General features: G+C 34.2%; 1 protein-coding gene across 1 annotated transcript; it reads right to left on the minus strand.

Annotated features, from left to right (window-relative positions):
• Positions 1–3,415: 3,415 nt before the first annotated feature.
• LOC128996828 (stomatin-like protein 2, mitochondrial) lies at positions 3,416–12,396 on the minus strand. The gene is made up of 9 exons (XM_054422317.1): positions 12,220–12,396; positions 10,188–10,304; positions 8,668–8,815; positions 8,262–8,382; positions 7,485–7,612; positions 5,646–5,801; positions 5,398–5,513; positions 4,354–4,482; positions 3,416–3,651 (listed from the first exon to the last, which is right to left on the minus strand). Exons 1-9 carry the CDS (start codon positions 12,259–12,261, stop codon positions 3,544–3,546), a joined length of 1,065 nt encoding a protein of 354 aa, XP_054278292.1. The 5' UTR covers positions 12,262–12,396; the 3' UTR covers positions 3,416–3,543.
• Between the last annotated feature and the right edge of the window lie 6,254 nt (positions 12,397–18,650).

Here is an 18,650-nt window from a genome sequence, read left to right on the forward strand (position 1 = left end):
GTTGATGAGATTTCTGCTTGTTTCGGACTGGATATATTCCTCGGAATGTTTGACTGTTTTACACAGTTTGTTCTGTTTCTTTACCTGACCATTTGGACGTTACTTGTAGAAGGTCTTTTCCACAACTGGCTAATCCCTTATCTTACTACTACAGTAGAAATTGCCACAATCGTATTCAAGATTGTCTACTTGTGCTACCGCAGCCAAAAGACTTCTCGGCAGGTAAGCAATTATTTAAAAATTGAATTAAAGAAGCAATACTATAAAGTCTATATCATCCCACCTATGCCAGCTGGGGCAATATCTGATAAGTAGAAAGATTAAATAAAACAGAAAATAATGACCACATGATTACACGTACCTTACAAGTTTAGAAATACTAGAAACCTTTTTGTTACTAACTATAACTATAGTTCGGCCGCTTAGAAAGCGACCTCCTCCAGCATTGGTTTAGCATTAGCGCGCAGGTCGTTTTCTAAGCGGCCGAACTATAGCTGTTACCCACGGGCTTCACCCCATTTGACTTCATCCATATATAAATCCCAAAGTAGGCCTACCCATGAACCTTTGACAAAACTAAAAGTCACACCCCCATTAACCATATACTGTACTTAAAATGTTCATCATGAGGAGAAACCTTGCGCAAAACTGACCATTATTTCATAAATTGCAAAAATCCAAAAAATAAAATAAAATTCAAAAATCCTTTAAGGTTGTAATTCCTGTTTAAAGGGGCTTTCCATATACCTCATGTTAAAAATACCTCAGCTGCACTTATTTGTTTGTTATTCTTTCAATTTATTACCTTATTAAAATCAGGTGTGATTATTTGTTTGTATTACTGTAATTTGTATTTCTGTTTAGTTTATTTCAGCTTAACTTAAACAATCAATATTTTTTCACCACACTATGATATGTTTTTGGCTGTATTAAATACGTTAATTGGTGGCTGAAAGTTACGTTTTGCTGGCCATGCCAGCTGTCATCGTAATTTGGGGACCGAGCAGGTTTTTACGGCTGTCTGCTTACTTACTTAAAACATGAATGCATTTTAAATACACAATCAAAATCCATAGCATTGCAAAGAATTGTGTTATTGTCACCGTTGCCTAGCAACTATTTATTTTTATTTTTGCTGATTCCTCAAATTATTTCTTCACATTACCCTAAAGTTGTAGTTGTGTTGACTATCAGTGTGCATTATTATAGTGGTGAATAGTGGTAAATAGGGTATAGTGTGGTGAAAAATAGCGTTCATAAAAAGGACCGAAATGGTTTTGCAGCTCTCGATAGATTAAAAATTAAATTAAATTAGTAATTAAAAACTATCTCAAGCCGGCAAAACCTCATTTTCCGCCCTAGGTACGAAATATACTATTATTAATACTTATGAAGTCAAACGGGGTGAGGCCTGTGGGTTACAGCTAGTAAGTACTAATAAAACTATCGATTAATTGTATTTTTATTCGATGTAACTACTCAAATTAATTCTCTTATTTATTTTAAAGACATTTTCTGTCAATTAACTGCCACTATATATCATATTGAAAGTGTTGTCTTTGTTTTTTTTGTTTGGTTGGCATCTTGCTTGATGTATGATCATGATTTTGACTTCGTCGATGATGCAATGTTTTCTTTTATGACAAATATAGATTTTTTATTATTACGTTGTGTGTAACAAATACACAATCTGAGGTTAGGTTATGTCTCAGTTCCATCCAACCAAGCGTAACCTAACCTTACCCTAAGCACAATTGTTCAAATAACCACGGGATTTTAATCTGGAAAAACAGTGGTTGAACTATCAGAAAATGTACTTTATTTTGTTTTATTCTCAGGGAAATTCAACTTTGTGGTATTTACACCGTCTCAGCACCAGAACAGACTTAAGTCATCGGTGTCAGCAACAGGTAAATTATAAAGATCGAGTTAATTATATCAAGCTGAGAAACCAATTAAAACTTTGTGAGTTCACATCATATTTCAGCATCCTTTGTGATTAAGTTATTATGATTAGTTTAGTAAAGTAACTTTTAAAACTGGAAGGATATTTTAAACTATATAATATGCTATACTATTAAGTGATTGCGTAATACAACAGTTTGTTACCAACCAAATGAAGTCTTAAACATGTGAAAGAACCCTTCTCATTATTGAATTATATTCTGATGGATATATGAAAAGAAATAATCATAATGCATATAGGTTACACATATAGATAAATGCATCATATGCATTCACCGAATTCAGATTCCCCAGGAAACCAACTATATCAATAAAAACGTAAATATCTGTGGCCACAAAGCCTTGCCAACCCTGAAAAATATAATTTAGGCTATAAATAAAGTAATTTATATAAATTTATCTCTAGTATCTCTAGCTAATTTTTTATACCTTTTATTTTCACAGATAAACATTTTTGTGATGCAGCATAACAGTCGAAAAATAAAAATAACAGCGCTGAAGCTTCTCTCCCTGAACATGGATTTACTATTTCAGGTGTGTGTATGCCCAACTTGTTGTCATTTAATTTAATAGTACTCGTAAAATTACGATTGACTGGTACTCAGTATAATTACTTAGGATAGATGAGACTAGATAAGATCAGGACACAACTGAAGCATGATTTTTTATCAGCTCGTAAAATGCAAGAATCTAATAAAATTAAATGCTACAGTAAATATTTGAATACCTCAGACAAAATAAGTCAAGATTAGCAGGAGTGACATTTCCCCAATTTGCAAGTAAGTTTCATATTGCTATAAGGAAGATGGCATAATTTGCTTGATTAATAATCAATTTAATACAATGTGCATTTATCACAGAAAATGACTTTCATCTGTGATCACAATCATCTTCTGTGATTACAGGAATATAAATTGTTAATGATCACTTAAATGCCTTCCATTGTCGCCATGATATCGCAAAATTCACATTACAAAAGGTTGCAGATATTTTGACATAGTTTTTACGTTATAGCTTACTTTCCTAATAAGACGATTTTTTCTAGATTCTTGGAATTGTGAGTACCTACTTCATAGTACTTATACAATTCCAAATCAGTGGTGGAAGTCATCCCAAGCCCAAAGTGAAAGATATGAACGTGACCAGCAAATGTCAAATTTGGCCTTGCCTTGGAAGCTAAATTCAATATTTAATTTTGTAATAAAAAAATATTTTAATTTTAAAACAAAATAAACTAAAGAGGCACTGTAATCTAGCATCAAACCATGTGTACATAAGAAGGCATTCTTTACTTTGTCTTTTGTAAAATTGTCTGGATTAAGAAGATTTATCAAGTCTGAACTAACGAGAGTTTACTGCATATCACACTTCATTGTCAATGTTAGAAATTTGTTCGTAAATAATATAATTACTAGGCCTATAGGAAGTTTGTGTTACATATATACCCACATTCTTGTGGAACATTTTATTTCATATTAACTTAAAATAATTAACATTATTGAATCACTTACATTTCGGAAAGAGGTTTCAACACATTATACAAAAGATTTGAGTTTATACAAAGCGGCGCTACAGCTGTCAAGATGAAGACATACAAATTTTCTCTTTGGCGGAGGGTGGAGGGTCGGACTTAAGGGACCTTCCCTCGCGCTGTTGCTGGGTAAGGTTTGTGTAGATCGTCATCGCCTGGAACAAGTTAAAAATCAATATGTGGGTAAACAATTCAAACGTACTTGACCTCGTTAAAGAACAAAGCAAGATGGCGCTGTGAATTATGGATTGATGTGAGTTATGGAGGTTCTGGAATGTTTCAGGTCAAATGATTCAGGTGGATAATTTGTTTAAGTGTTGTGCGATCGATGCTAGGATCCATTGATGGGCGAAGTCACCAACCTAGTTGTGTTTCAAATGAATCAGAATTGGCTTGATAGAAGTGACAATATCAAAGATTGCAAGGTTTAACCAGAGATTATCCCACCTAGCCTACTCTCCATTCAGGCTCAATTACACAAAACAAATTAACAGGCTACAAATCAACATTTTAACAAGCACTTTCTTAACTTTTAACCTAGTCTCGAGTACTCGCTGCGATAATTTGATAACTGCTCCTAAAACAGCTTTGGGAAAGTGTATTCTTTCAAGGACTTTTTTACACTCACCGACTTTTGAGAGAACTGGGTCGTAAACAATCTTAGTTTACTGACAAGTTTGTATGGAAACGATAACCAGTATAAGTCTCGATGACATCAGAGGAATCGGTTAACAGCGAGAGTTGTATACCACACTAGCCAACAAGCCAGCCAGTACTCATACTCTCCGGCTAGTAGCTTGTACAATCACCCTGTATAATCTAGCATTTACACAGTCAAGTTTTACATTTACACCTACCTGAGCCACAGCTCCAGGGACATCCCCGGCGTTGGAAGGCAAAATCATGGTATTGTTAGTCTTGGCCAGGTTGTGAAAAGCCTCCACGTACTGTTCAGCTACTGTTAGACTGGCTGCCTCTTTGCCATCCTGAACACAAAACACTCCGTCATAATGAAACACATCATATACAAACAACATCACAACAACACATCATACAAGCACCATACGCATCATACATCATATACAATTAACACGATTAGTTATAGACATGATAACTTCTCCATCGTCTACATCAAATCATCATAATACTTATTAAATTGGATAATTTTAACTAACCAAGATTGATTTGATTCCTTTATTGCAGAAACCCCATAACACATTTTTTTAAAGATTTTTACTTTTTAGTACAGTAGAACCCCGGTTAACTGAAATCGGGTTAATCAAAACCTGGGTTAAATGAAACGGTTCTATAAATTAATACAGGGCTAAAATACATACAATGTTTGTACATTGTACAATACAATGTAAACAGCAAGGCGTAGCGCTGAGCCCCTCTCTCTAGAAAGGGGCTTTCCTAAGACATTGTAAAATTTTTGTAGCTGAAATAAAACACTGTATTGTATAGACATTGTTTTAAATTCATATTTCCTTCAGACCGTGGTAATACATAGGCTATTTTTACATATGATGGGTTAACCGAAAAATTGGTTATCCGAAACACCTCCCCCCCCTTTATTTCGGTTAACCGGGCTTCTACTGTATATTTATGATGTACAAATTGAAATACACCGTTTGATGCAGAAATCACACAACTGTGAAAATGTTGATTATGGGGTTTCTGCGATAAACGATTCATTTACGCTTACTGGCACCGTGAACAATAGTTTTCACTCCATATAGGTTAGCCTACTGAGGTAGGTATTAGTATGCGGACCGGTTAAACAGACAACCTCTACAAGAACATTTCATGGGCATTATTAGATTTTTAACTGAAACCTTGGAACAACTGAGTCCAGTCAAGCACTACCACGGGACCGAGTTTGATTCGATTTGGACCTTTACCTGGACACCTAGAGCCTTGGCAACCATCTGAAGTCCCTTGGCCCTGGCCTCCGCCACAGCCAACATGGCCGCTGCCTCTCCACTGGCCTTGTTGATCTGCTCTTGCTTCTCAGCCTCTGCAATAAACCAAATTTCATCAAAATTGCATCATTTTTACTTGAGTCATCGTGCTAATGCACACATAAGTTAAATGTTGTTAGCTTACATATTACATTCTATTCAAAGTTTCATATGGAGAGGTAATTTACCTGAAGCTAGGATTCTAGACGTTCGCTTTCCCTCTGCGACGTTAATATCAGCCGCTCTGACTCCCTCAGATTCCAAGATGGCCGCTCTTTTTTTCCGTTCTGCTTCTACTTGCATTTGCATCGCCTCCTGGACTCTAGTTGGAAGTTTTATATCTCCTGTTAACACAGGGTATTCAGTAGTAAAGTACAGAAGTTCGACTATTAGTAGATACTAGTATACATGTTGCTCGAATTCGAGCAATCGCAATTTATTACAGAGGTTATTTCAAAATGAAAAACAGCCATATTTACAAAGAGTTTAAAAGAGTCAACTCAAAGATTACAGGTGTGTAACTCATGGAGATACTCACGATGTTCAACATTTCCTAGAAAAGTTAAGTCCATGTTTCCTTCTATAAATTGTAGCACTTCGGCTAATACCCTCGTTCATCGTTTGTAGGAATCTTCATCTTGCAGGTGTTCTTCATTATATAGGCCAATAACGATCATAAATTCTTTAAAAAATATTATCTCTATTTCTTCTACTCAGTGGCCTTTTTATGTTTCCATAATTTGCAAATGGGTTCTTTCAAATGATTTAATTTTTGTAGGACGCATTTCTTTGAATTTCACCTTAAATATTAACAGCAATTCGCCTATAATAGGGACATTCGACTATTGGGTCTGATGATGATTGGAGTTTCCAACCGAAATCGATCACCACTCACCATCTTTTTTGTATATTTACCGTCTTGTGAGTAACAGTATAAGCGTAAATATATGTTTTAAGTGTTATAAGACGTTTCTTTTATTTACTTTCCGTAAGCAATTAAATATCCAGCTGATCATAATGTAAACAAATATGTTCTTCATAAGGATAACATGGGAACTTTAAAAGCCACTGGGGCAGAGCCCAAGGGACTTTTTCAAAAATGTAAGGCCAGTTTGCAAATCTACGCGACACGCTCTTTCAAATGAGACGTCAATGGATAAAATCGGTTAAGAAATGGCGGAGGAGTTCAACCGACAAAGTTTCGTGTAGCATATTAATTATATAGATTTTTAAATGGACTCAATTGACATGCAACAATTTTTCAAGAATATTTTTGAAAAACGAAGACCTGAAGAATAGACATAGCTCAATTTTGCAAAGGAGAAAATGAATTAGTGGCAGAGGTTACTTACTAAAAATATTTTGAATCTCGTATCAAAACAAGGTGTTTTTTGTGGAGTCATAATTTTATTCAAATACCAGGCGGAAAATTGAGACTTGGGCCACAACAACACATACATGAAACTATGGTTGATTTTCCTGAATCTAGAGTCCGCCCCTTTCCATCAAGGTCACACAAGACATTTGAAATATTCTATATAATCAATTATCATTTCAAAAAATAAAATATAACTGCCAACAAACTACAATATATTTTTATTGAAGGAAATTCAGGTTTTGTGTTAGGGATTTTTGGCTTAATTTAGTAGCGTAGGAAATTATTTGGAACAAACTCTGCAATTTATCCTTTATTATTTGAACTTAACCTTAAAATTTATTACATTTTTATCTATTTAATTTTTTTTTTGCAAAACACACGGAAAAATCCTGCAAAGCCCTACGGGGTTCAAAAGGGTTGATGTTTTATTCAGCTTTTTTTCTTTGGCCAAGTTTATTTTTTATAGGAGTCTACAATTTATTTGACAAATGAAAAAATCAGAACTTTCTTAGGCCTACAATAATATAATTTCTATCTCTCCTCCTAACACTTGTTATTTCCTTTTTTATGTGAGCTTTTTTGCTGGATAGTTATTTTGCCACTTATTGAATTGTTGACAGACATTTGCCAGCCACAACGCACAACTTACGTATTTCATATCGTAGACAGGTAATGCCCCAGGCTGCACTAGCTTTGTTGATCGACTCCACGATGCCAACATTCAGACTTTCTCTCTCCCTGAATACTTTGTCCAAAGAAATCTTTCCCAGTTCAGATCTGTCGGCAACATGAACCGTCATAAATTATATCCATTTTTGGTGATGGTAGATGTAAGACATTTGAGGAATTATTGCTGACACTTTCAATATTGGTAAATAAAATGTTAAAAAACCTAACTCATAAGATGATTCCCTCGATTCCAGTCTGTACTTTTTTAACCCTCCTGTTACAATACTTGACATGCAAAAACAAAAACACAATTCTTCAAACCTAGCCAAAAATAGAAAATCAAAAAGCAAACACAGGGACATGTAGTAAAAATGTTACAGTACCATCTGTGATTATATAATGTTAGGTAAGTAATAAATCTTTATCAATTATCAATTATCAATTATTTAAGATGGGGACGCCACTATGTGCGTATTTTAACCCAAATATGAGTGAAGGATGAGTGTAGGATGAGTGGCTATTTGTAAGCTATTGTAAAACTTTCTTTATGAAATTGTATAAGCGTTCTCAATACCCGCTTTTAATAATTTGTCTAGTAAAATAACACTCTATATACTTAATACAATAAGTGTTTTCTCCAGCCATCCTACTTAACAGAGTTTTAGATCAATTATTTTTTGTAGGCCTACTTAAAAAAATCATTATTCTACATAATGAACCCAGACAAAATTGTATTATTAGTAGATGATTATCTTACCTCATAGTGGTTTGGGCAAGTTGGGTGATCGCAAACTCTGGATCTTCAACTCCGTAGCTTGCAAGGTAAGGATCGTTTATCCTCAAGTACAGCACACCGTCAATACTGAGAGTAACGTTATCTGAAGACATAAATAGATGTTACAAAGTTAATTAAATATACAAAATCTTACCATTTAGTAATTTTTTAAATTAAAATGATAAGAGAAGGGTAGTTAGAACTCTGTAAAAGGGGGAGGGGTTGGTTCTTAAAGAATAGCGCTGAGAGGGGTTTAGGCTTCAAATAAAAATGCGTTCTGAAAACATGTTACTTTGAGAGTAACTGTACAAGGACATAAACTATACTTTTAAAATCATCTTCAGTAGAAAAAACCATTTACAATTTACAATTTAGCTGTTTAGCTTACCTGATGTGATAGCACTCTGTTTAGGTACATCGATAGCAATTTCTTTAAGACTTTGAACATATTTCACTTTATCTATGATAGGGAAGAGCAGGTTAAGACCTGGTTCCATTATTCGGAAAAACTTCCCCATCCTTTCAACAATCCAAGCCTGCAAATAAAACATATACATGCCATATAAGTATTTTTTCAAGAAGATAAAATAAAATTGGATAAATCTGGGTAAAGGAGTCCATTTGGTAGAGGTTAGAACATCAAATAAATTATGTTAAATGCTCTTTGTGCAATGTGAAAAATATTTCATACATAAATGATCCGAAGGAATATACATGTCGAGCAAAATAATGAGGAAGAGTAATTTATCTTTCTTGGACAAAGTCGTTTTCAATATTCCTGAACACCCAAAGAACTGCTAAGGCCGTGTAATAATGGAATCTCTCATTAATTCATGACGAAGACTGTCTGCAAAAGACCAAGGACACTGTATGTCTCACAGGCATTTATACTTATGGAGTCATTTATGCTGCTGACAGTTATTACAATGCCTTCGTGCCATGGCTCAAGCTCAGACATTTGCATAAGTAGGACTAGCCATTAGGACGATTGGTAGTGAATGGTAGACCTTCTGGTAAAAATACACAAATCCCAGAACACTCAAATAGTGATTCTCAAAGTATAAAATTGTGTAAAAAAATATTAACTGTATAACTTGAGGTAGGCATATTAGAAGGAAAATTATGTGCAGAAAAAAAATTACTTGACACCAATGGCCTCGCAGATTGCTAGCTTGTGTAGTGTCCCAAGAAGGACTTTAGGTGTCGGCAGTAAGAGTTCTGGCTACAGTTCAAAGACTTGCCTGTCTCTGGCACAAATAGTAGCTATCCTGAGGCCTAGTAAACACCCAGACCTGGAGATAGCCGGAACGGGAGAGTATATGTATTACAAATTCTGGAGGCATAACAAAACTTCTCCATGTTTGGGAAAAACCACATTATCCAGAAATAATTACCGTATCCATTAATCGCCACAAATTACCCATTTCCCTGGCAAATCACCCTATCTTCTTGATAATAACTAACCTTGTAAATCTGCTCGGCCCAAATACACGATTCCCACTGTGTTCTGTGTGAGTTAAAGGAGGTCTTGCTTATTTGTTTATGTACCTAATCGGGATTATGAACTATTATTATACAAAATTTCAGCCCAACCCAATCAGTAGTTAATGCGGGATTGAGCTCCAAACCAACACACAAACTGTAACTTATACTATTAGTAGGATAAAAAATGTTCCAAGTGTTTATATATTTACCATAGGCCTAGGCCTGTATCTTGTTATGGGTTTCTCTTAAAGATGGCTGAAATCAAGACGCTGAACCCACAATTATTTTGAATCACTGGGTAGGCAATTTATACCATTGTAACTAAATGAGATCTATTTTTCAACCCCTTTTTAGAGATTTAGGCTGCTGATTTAGTAACAAGTAAAACAGACTGAACAAAAATATTTCAACAAAAGAACTTACCTCTTGTTGAGGAACAAACATGATAACTGTGTTGATTGGAGTGCCATGCCTCCATCTAACAAGCTGTTTCCCATTGGCTGCTAACGACGGTGCAAGTTCATGATGTGTCAACACAGTCTGCAAATATGGGAATTAAAATCATTAAATAACTCTTGGTACCGTACATCTTTACTGACGAAACATTTTAGAATTGAGTTTTTAGATTACCTACTTAAATTAAGTCTGTCTGCATAAATTGTCTCACATAAGAACATCGTCTCACGTTGCGGGATGTCAACGTCAACTGTAAATTCATATTCTGTGCCTCACCGTTGATCAGAGGCACTGGTTTTGAAACATCCTCAGACGCAGCTGGAGGTTAAACTTACTTCCCAGTATAGGAAGAATTAAACTACAGTAATAGGCCATTCTGAAATTAAGCGGAATTTGTTGTCCCTCCATTGTTTTCTACCCAAAAAAAAACTAATTTATATAAACTTTATTTTTTTTTTTTGTAAATGAAGCAAGAGTGAATTTAAGAGATTAAAAATCTGCAAAGTACCGGTACCCGAAATGTAACCACCATGGAATATTTCACCCATGTTTTTTGCAACACTTACATTACAAGTGATTTATGAAAAAATCATTGAATGTAACAAATTCTCAATTTTAGTAATAAAATATATAACCATAGATAAAACATACTCCCTTAATTAGTCTATTGTTGGTTAGTCTATGATATAACCTAGACTCAACACCATCTTAAAAATGTTTACAAAAATATCTAATTAAATATCTAAAGTTGTCCACTGGGTTGGATGTAACCTCCATGGACCATATATAAAAGCTCTAAAAATGCTTACTGGACAGTAGCACTGACCATTGACAGAGTTTTGAGAAGGTGGCAGCCGTAATGGTATTTCTGTTGATTGTTTTCTGCTCATGTGTCCTACTTTTGATGTTAATAAACAGGATTTCCTTTCTTGCAAGGCCAGTACCTTTTATTTGTAACCTCCATGTGTGCAACAAATAATGCATGTCATATGCTAAAATTTTAACTTCGACTTTTTATTTGGGAGACGCCTGTTACCTATCTTTCAGAAAACATAAGCTCTCTAGATATATAAATCTAAAGGTTAGAATTTACAAGTGATTGAACAGAAAAATGAAACCTCCAGAGGTACCGGTAACTCCCATGGATAGGCCTAAACTTAATTACTATAATTATGTAATACATTATATTATTATACCGTATCCATTCTTGACCTCTTGAAAGGGTGTATGTATTTAGTTTGTTATGAGTCTTCAAAATATATATAAAAAATAAATATTCTTTCATAAATTTTTCTTGGGCGGAAATTCCACTTAATTTTAGAATGGCCCTAATGCTTTCAATTGAATATGTTTTATTGCATTCTATTTATGCCTTTAAACAATAAGATTGACAACTGATCAAAAAGTATTTTCAGGGGAACAAAATTATCAGAGCTCAGAAAATCTACGAAGTACATAGGTAGAGTTTGACATAAACCAAATAAAACTTTAGACATTCGATCAGGAAATTGTGTACGGTAGGGCCTAGGTTAACTCCTTGTCACTCACTTGAGGGACATTAAAAATTATTGGCACACCACCAAAGCAATCCTCTGTGCCCTGACAAAAACAAACACAAATACGATGAATAACCGAAACCACGTAAAATTAAATATGATGCAGTTCCTTGAAAGTAGGCTAGGCCTATTGTATAAGTTGTATGGTAGCAAAGGGTATGCCTAAGCCTGGACATTAATTAAATTGAACAAAAATTGGTTTAAAGCTAAGCAAACCTTCATTTTTAAAAGTAAATTACATAACTTAGGCACAAGTAGTTCTGTAGATGTAGGCTATGTAAGTTTCTAAGTTTAATCTAGTAAGTTTCTACATTTTTTATTTACATTTCGGTCTATTAATCTATTTATTTTATAGTAAGCTTTTAAAAACAAACTAGGTAGCGAACATAGGCCTAGGCCTAAGTCTGTTTTGATGATGCAACCAAACCATGGAAATAACTTACCCTCGCCAACAAAGTTCCAAATTTACACCTTGACAATATCATAGTGACATACAAGAACGACTTTAGTTGAAAATTAATTGAGGTATAACTGAAATGTTATAGTGCAAAGTGCAATGAATTAATTGCCGGTAATCCTACTTTATGAAAATTAGCAGACAACAACAGTTGAGGTTATGTATGAAGATGAAGATGATAGATAGTAAGAAGAAGAAGACAGCTTGTTGGTTGTTGTTCTTGTCTTGATCGGCTTTGGCTTGACTGATTTCGATTTAATTTTGTATTGATATTGTAGATAGTTTTTCTCGTGAGCTTTGATCAGTCTATGGAGAAAAGCTATAAAGTTCTATCGAGGAATACTGGTATCATTGACTTGATTATTACTGTGTATATCCACACAGTATTTTGGGAAATTAATATTCAATGCTTATAGATGATGCCATAGGTTCTCCGAAAGAATTAATGTACGTACGATGTTACCATTGAACCATAGTAGAGCAAGAGCCCATGACTGCCAGACCTTCGTCATTTTATAAAAGCTGAAAGTTTCTCAGCAAATGCTCCCAGTTCAGTTAAGAATGATCGGCAACTATGACATTTGGATTTTGGTTACTTTGGTAACAAAAAGGTAACAAAGGTCTGAAATTTGCAAATAATCATCGTTATAGTATAAAGCTTGGTTCTTTCATATTTTCTTCAGAGGAATGCTAGAAATCATTTCCCCCATTGCCAGACACTTTGTGCGGTTTAAACCCTCTGCCAGACACCCTTAAAACTAGGTATGACGAAGATTAATTTTCGTCATTTTATAAAAGCTGAGATTGATATATGTTATTTGGGGAGCTATCAAAAGACGTTTTCTCAAAAGCCAGACACTTTCGTTGGTAACTTCATCTAGCCAGACACTTTAAAGTCTGCCGTAATAAGCTTAACTGTTTCATGCAAACAGTGAATTCAGTTCCAGTTTGAAACAGGTTTCTGTGCCAAATGTAAACGGTTAAATTACTTACTTTCTTCCTCACAGTCTGTTTTTATAATAAACCATATGTTTGATGTAAACATATGTTATATTTGCATTTAAATGTTTGTTTATTCCTGCAGTGTTTTGAACATATAAAATTCTAAAACCATCGGGCACAGAAAACTATTCCAAACTGTAACAGAAGTCACTGTTCGTAAGTAGCGGTTAAGCCCACAACTACCTATTATATTACAACAGACTTTTAAAGTGTCTGGCCAGATGAAATAACGAACGAAAGTGTCTGGCTCTTGAGGAAATGTCTCTTCATAGCTTCCCAAGTAACATATATCAAATTCAGCTTTTATACTATTATGTAAATTAACGCAATTACGATTTGAAATAAGTTGTGCGATTTCAACCTGTTACATTTGGCGAAGAAACCAGTTCTATACTGGAACTTAAGTCACTGCTTGTAACTACTGTACCTATTACACTACTACAGTCTTTTAAAGTGTCTGGCAAGATGAAATAACCAACGAAAGTGTCTGGCTATTGAGAAAATTTCCCTCCATAGCTTCCCAAGTAACATATATCAAATTCAGCTTTTATACTATGATATAAATTAACAATTACGATTAGAAATAAGTTGTAATTTCACCGTTTACATTTGGCACAGAAACCTGTTCCAAACTAGAACTGAATTCACTGTTTGCAGGTAACAGTTAAGCTTATTACGGCAGACTTTAAAGTGTCTGGCTAGATGAAGTTACCAACGAAAGTGTCTGGCTTTTGAGAAAACGTCTTTTGATAGCTCCCCAAATAACATATATCAATCTCAGCTTTTATAAAATGACGAAAATTAATCTTCGTCATACCTAGTTTTTAAGGGTGTCTGGCAGAGGGTTTAAACCGCACAAAGTGTCTGGCAATGGGGGAAATGATTTCTAGCACTCCTCTGAAGAAAATATGAAAGAACCAAGCTTTATACTATAACGATGATTATTTGCAAATTTAGGACCTTTGTTACTTTTTTATTGCCAAAGTAACCAAAATCCAAATGTCATAGTTGCCGATCATTCTTAACTGAACTGGGAGCAATTGCTGAGAAACTTTCAGCTTTTATAAAATGACGAAGGTCTGGCAGTCATGGGCTCTTGGGCTATAGACTAACCAACACAAGGTTATGTAAGTTATGTAGTTGTTACTAAGGGAGTATGTTTTATCTATGATTGAACTAACAAAAAAACTTTCCAATAGAAGAGATTAATATAATGTCACCAATGCCTGTCAATATTAAAAATATATAAAACTGTCATTAAACAAAATGACATTATTTTAGGATGACGAAAATCTGTCAGTGGTTCAATTGGTTACGCGTCTACTACTCTCAATCAGTCAGTGACATCATTAACATAGAAATGTTTAGAACCAATGTAATAAATTTAAATCTGGCCAAATAAATTACTTATAGAACAAAATGTTTGACTCCATAAACTATGTTTGTTCTAGTTATGAGGAGAGCAGGCCGCGCCCTTCGAAGTGGCAACATAGCAAGTAGGGTTGTATAGTCCTCTCCTCCCAACGTTACTTGAGACAGCTCAAGGCAGCACGCCATATATCTAGTAACAAAGATAATTTAAGTATTGTTTTGGTTTTAAATTGTATGTTTTATTTTCGATCTTGTAATACATTTATCCGGTGGCCGTGGGAGAGCATATTATCACGGCCACCTTTAACTCCAAGCAGCGGCCTGGTAGAATTGGCAACGTTGCAAGTAGTGCTGTTTAGCACCAGACTAGACAAATGCAAATACGTAACCAATAACCATACAAAAACACTTTGATATACTGAACTATTTGTTTTTTTAGCTCTTTAAGAAAGTCTAGAGAGGAGGAATCGGGAAATTTTATGATTTGAGGGTCAAAATTGAGAAAAACAAATTTTTGCCTCATAAAACCCCGTTCCCATGGTCTGTTCATGTTGGTTTTTTGGTTCGCGAAATTAAGTTTATAATAAAGTTAATAAAGTTTATCCCGCTTCCACTTTCAAACCAAATTTCATCAGAAATCGGACAAAAATTACTCAAGTTATCGGGTGTTCACGCATATAAATCTATACAGATACGTTTATAGCTACCTACTTCCTACTTCCCTATTTAGGGAAGTTCGCTAACAAAATTTTGGAAGTAGTCTGATGTATGATATTGTCCAACAAAATACCTCATCTAAATGTAATTTTTATACAAATTTAAATTATAGTTTTTTCCCCTTTGATTTTTTTTGGTCTTAGTATTCAGCTTTATCAATTAATAAATGGATTGTCAAACATCACAGAGAGCCAGGTGTCATTTTTTATGTTGAGCTAGGCTGGTTCTATGTTTATTTTTAGATTGTTAATAATTTTCTCTACTGACCACACAAAACTTGACAAAGAGGTCAGTTATATTCCCAATGGTAAAACTGTTTTTATTTTTTTTATGGATATAAAATCATTTATTCATCATCATCAAAACTCCTGCCCATCATTGAGGGGGGGGGGGTTGAATGGTAGTCCAATTTTTTGTTTGTATTTCGAAAACTATAATTACCTAAACTATTATTAAATTATTATTAATTGTAAAGTGAAGTGAAAACTGTAGACTAAAATATGAATACGGTATTTTAAGTTCCTACCTTTACCTTTATGAGAAATGATTATCCTCCTTCCCCAGGAAGATGTGATATGTGATATATATCTTATCTTATCTTACTATTATAAATGTGAAAGTTTGTGTGTTTGTTTGAAGTTCAATCACGCATTAACTACTGGACAGATTAGGCTGAAATTTGGTATGATAATAGCTGACATTCACGATTAACATATAGGCATATTCTTATCTCAAAAATACTTTCGGGCTCTGCCCCAGTGGCTCTGTAGTTCCCCGTCAACCTTATGAGTATTCATATTTAAAGGGAATTAAAGAATTTAGTTAGCTGTTTCAACTAAAAAAGTTGGTTCTATGATATGCAAAAGTATTAAAAAGTTTACCAACAGGGTGCAGCACTATTATTTTTTTGCATTTATGAAAACAGCTAACTTGAACCAAACAGCAACAAAAAACTGTGATACACAAAGAGAACTGTCAAAGTAGGATTGTTTACAGTTATCTTTATGTTTTTATTTCATGGATAATTTGTGATACTTTGCAAATTTTTGATAGTTTATTTTTCTCTATTGTTTAGGTGAAGAGGTAGAACATTATGGCTATGGTAGATGTGTAATACTATAGTATACCATAATTTTAAAGAAGTAAATTTTATCAAACTGTTATTTTGTCCTTCCCTAAACGCAAAGCTTGAGTATAACTGCAATAGGCATTTTATACTTATATGCCAACCCCGTACGAAGGACGGGTACTCTGCTAGTACCAATATATCCTTATATATAATACGTGAAGGCGGTTTCTACGAACACTACTCCTCCGTTAATAATAAAGGATTTTTACAAACGACGTGCCAAAATAAAGTATTTTTTGTGTAGACACCCCCTTTCACTAATTCCTGTAATAAAAGTCCTCGGGCTCTGCTCCACAGGGCATCGAAATCCCAATGTATTTCTTATGAAGAAAATATTTTGTTTACTTAAAACAGGCAAATAATTTGGGGTCTGACTTAGGGGAGGTACGAACGAGGCATTAGTTCAAAATTCCTCCATGAACAGCACTGTAGTAGAGAGCACTTTGGCAATCAAGGTTTACTAATCGCAAAAAAAATAGTTCTGTTCATGAAATAAAATTATAAATGCCTCAAATTCAATTTTATAATTATAAAATTAAACTATGATAACCTAACCGAACTAACCAAACTCGCTGATGATTAAATAATATAAAAAAGTTTACTAATAGAAAAAATAATTATGTTTATTAAATAAAACTAGAAATCGCTCAATTAAAATTTTATAATGACTTAATAATAAAATTAAACTGTCATAACCGAACCAAACCAACCAAACTTGCTGATAATGAAATTCGTAGACAAAAAGTTAATGCTACCAGCGGGATTCAAACCCAGGACCTTCAGCTCATCAGCCCGACACGCTAACCTCTAGACCACCGAGGCCGATGTCCACAACCCGTATTGTTACGGTAATGGCGTTCCCTCAGCTAATAAGAAGCCCACAGCTGTCATCGTAGGCTTTTATGAATTATGTATTTTTACAACATTTTGTAATTTTTCTAATGCCGAGACTGATAGCATGCACAATTGTTGAATGGTCAAATAAATTCTTGATTCTATGTTTGGACGCGTTGCAGAAAGTCAACAGTCCCGGAAGGTCAAATAATTTAAACCTGTGCCGCTAGGTCAAAAACTACAATGTTTGCAGTGTCTGTAGATCAAAAATCCCAGAAAGTCAAATAGTACAGTCCGGGCTAAAAGTTTAGTCTATTTTAAAGCAATTGACTTATTGGGAATTTGACTTAATGCAACATCAGTTTTAATATAACGAAATAAGATAAAATATAAGTTCAGTTTCGCTGAGTCAACAGTGCCGGAAGGTCAAAAGTATAATCTGTTAAAAACAACGATAGTCCTCTCGACGCATGTCTTCAATAATTTCGTGTTTTGGTGTTCTTAAAGTTGTGCTAAAATTTTGAAATTTGGCACAGAGCTTCTTGGTTAGTCCTACTCGATGACTATTTTGTTGGAACTTTAAACTATTTACCGATCTAATTAATAAAAAATGATTTGTATGGTGAAATAGTTTTAAATCGTGATTTCTAACATGAAAAAGTTAGCATGCGAGATTTTTTTTTGTTTTTGGGTTAGAGAGGTTTTGTCTGTGGCAAAGTTGTAGCCAAAAGTGTAATGCGTAAAATATATTTTTTTGAATTTTTTACAATCAGTGGTTCAGTAGATAACTTGGGTTGAAGAGGACGGCAAATGTAGCATTTCGCAACGCATGGAAAGAACTACATCGTACGATGCGACTGCTGAGTGGACTTTTAATTTATCTAATTTAATTTATCTAAGGACAAGAAAAAGGTGAATATACAGATCACCAGTACATTCATATTATTTATAAAACATCTTTCTTTATTACCAGCTAACATTTTTCACTTATAAGAATACATCATAAACAGGGTGTTAAAATAAGCGGGGAGATACTTTACCTAGTAATTCCTTGGGTCAAAATAAACAGAAAATCAAGGATAACATTTTTTCCAAAATAATTTCGTTAACCAGATATCCGCCATTTTGTATTTTTTACATACAAATATTTATCTTTGCACTTTTCCAACCGATGTTTATCAAACTTGGTATGTATGTTAAGGTAGGAGAGACCCATGTTATAAACAAAGATTCATCTCGATTCACCCTAAAATTTCAAAATTTAACACTTAACTACAATATAATATACTCTACTACACCACAATATTTACGTATCACCATAAATCTTTAACAAAATAAAACGTTAACATTTTTAAAAACCAAAG

This window comes from Macrosteles quadrilineatus, unplaced genomic scaffold (genome assembly GCF_028750875.1).
Source record: "Macrosteles quadrilineatus isolate MER2022 unplaced genomic scaffold, UCM_ALF_1.0 Scaffold_6__1_contigs__length_79288215, whole genome shotgun sequence".
Classification (NCBI taxonomy): domain Eukaryota; kingdom Metazoa; phylum Arthropoda; class Insecta; order Hemiptera; family Cicadellidae; genus Macrosteles; species Macrosteles quadrilineatus.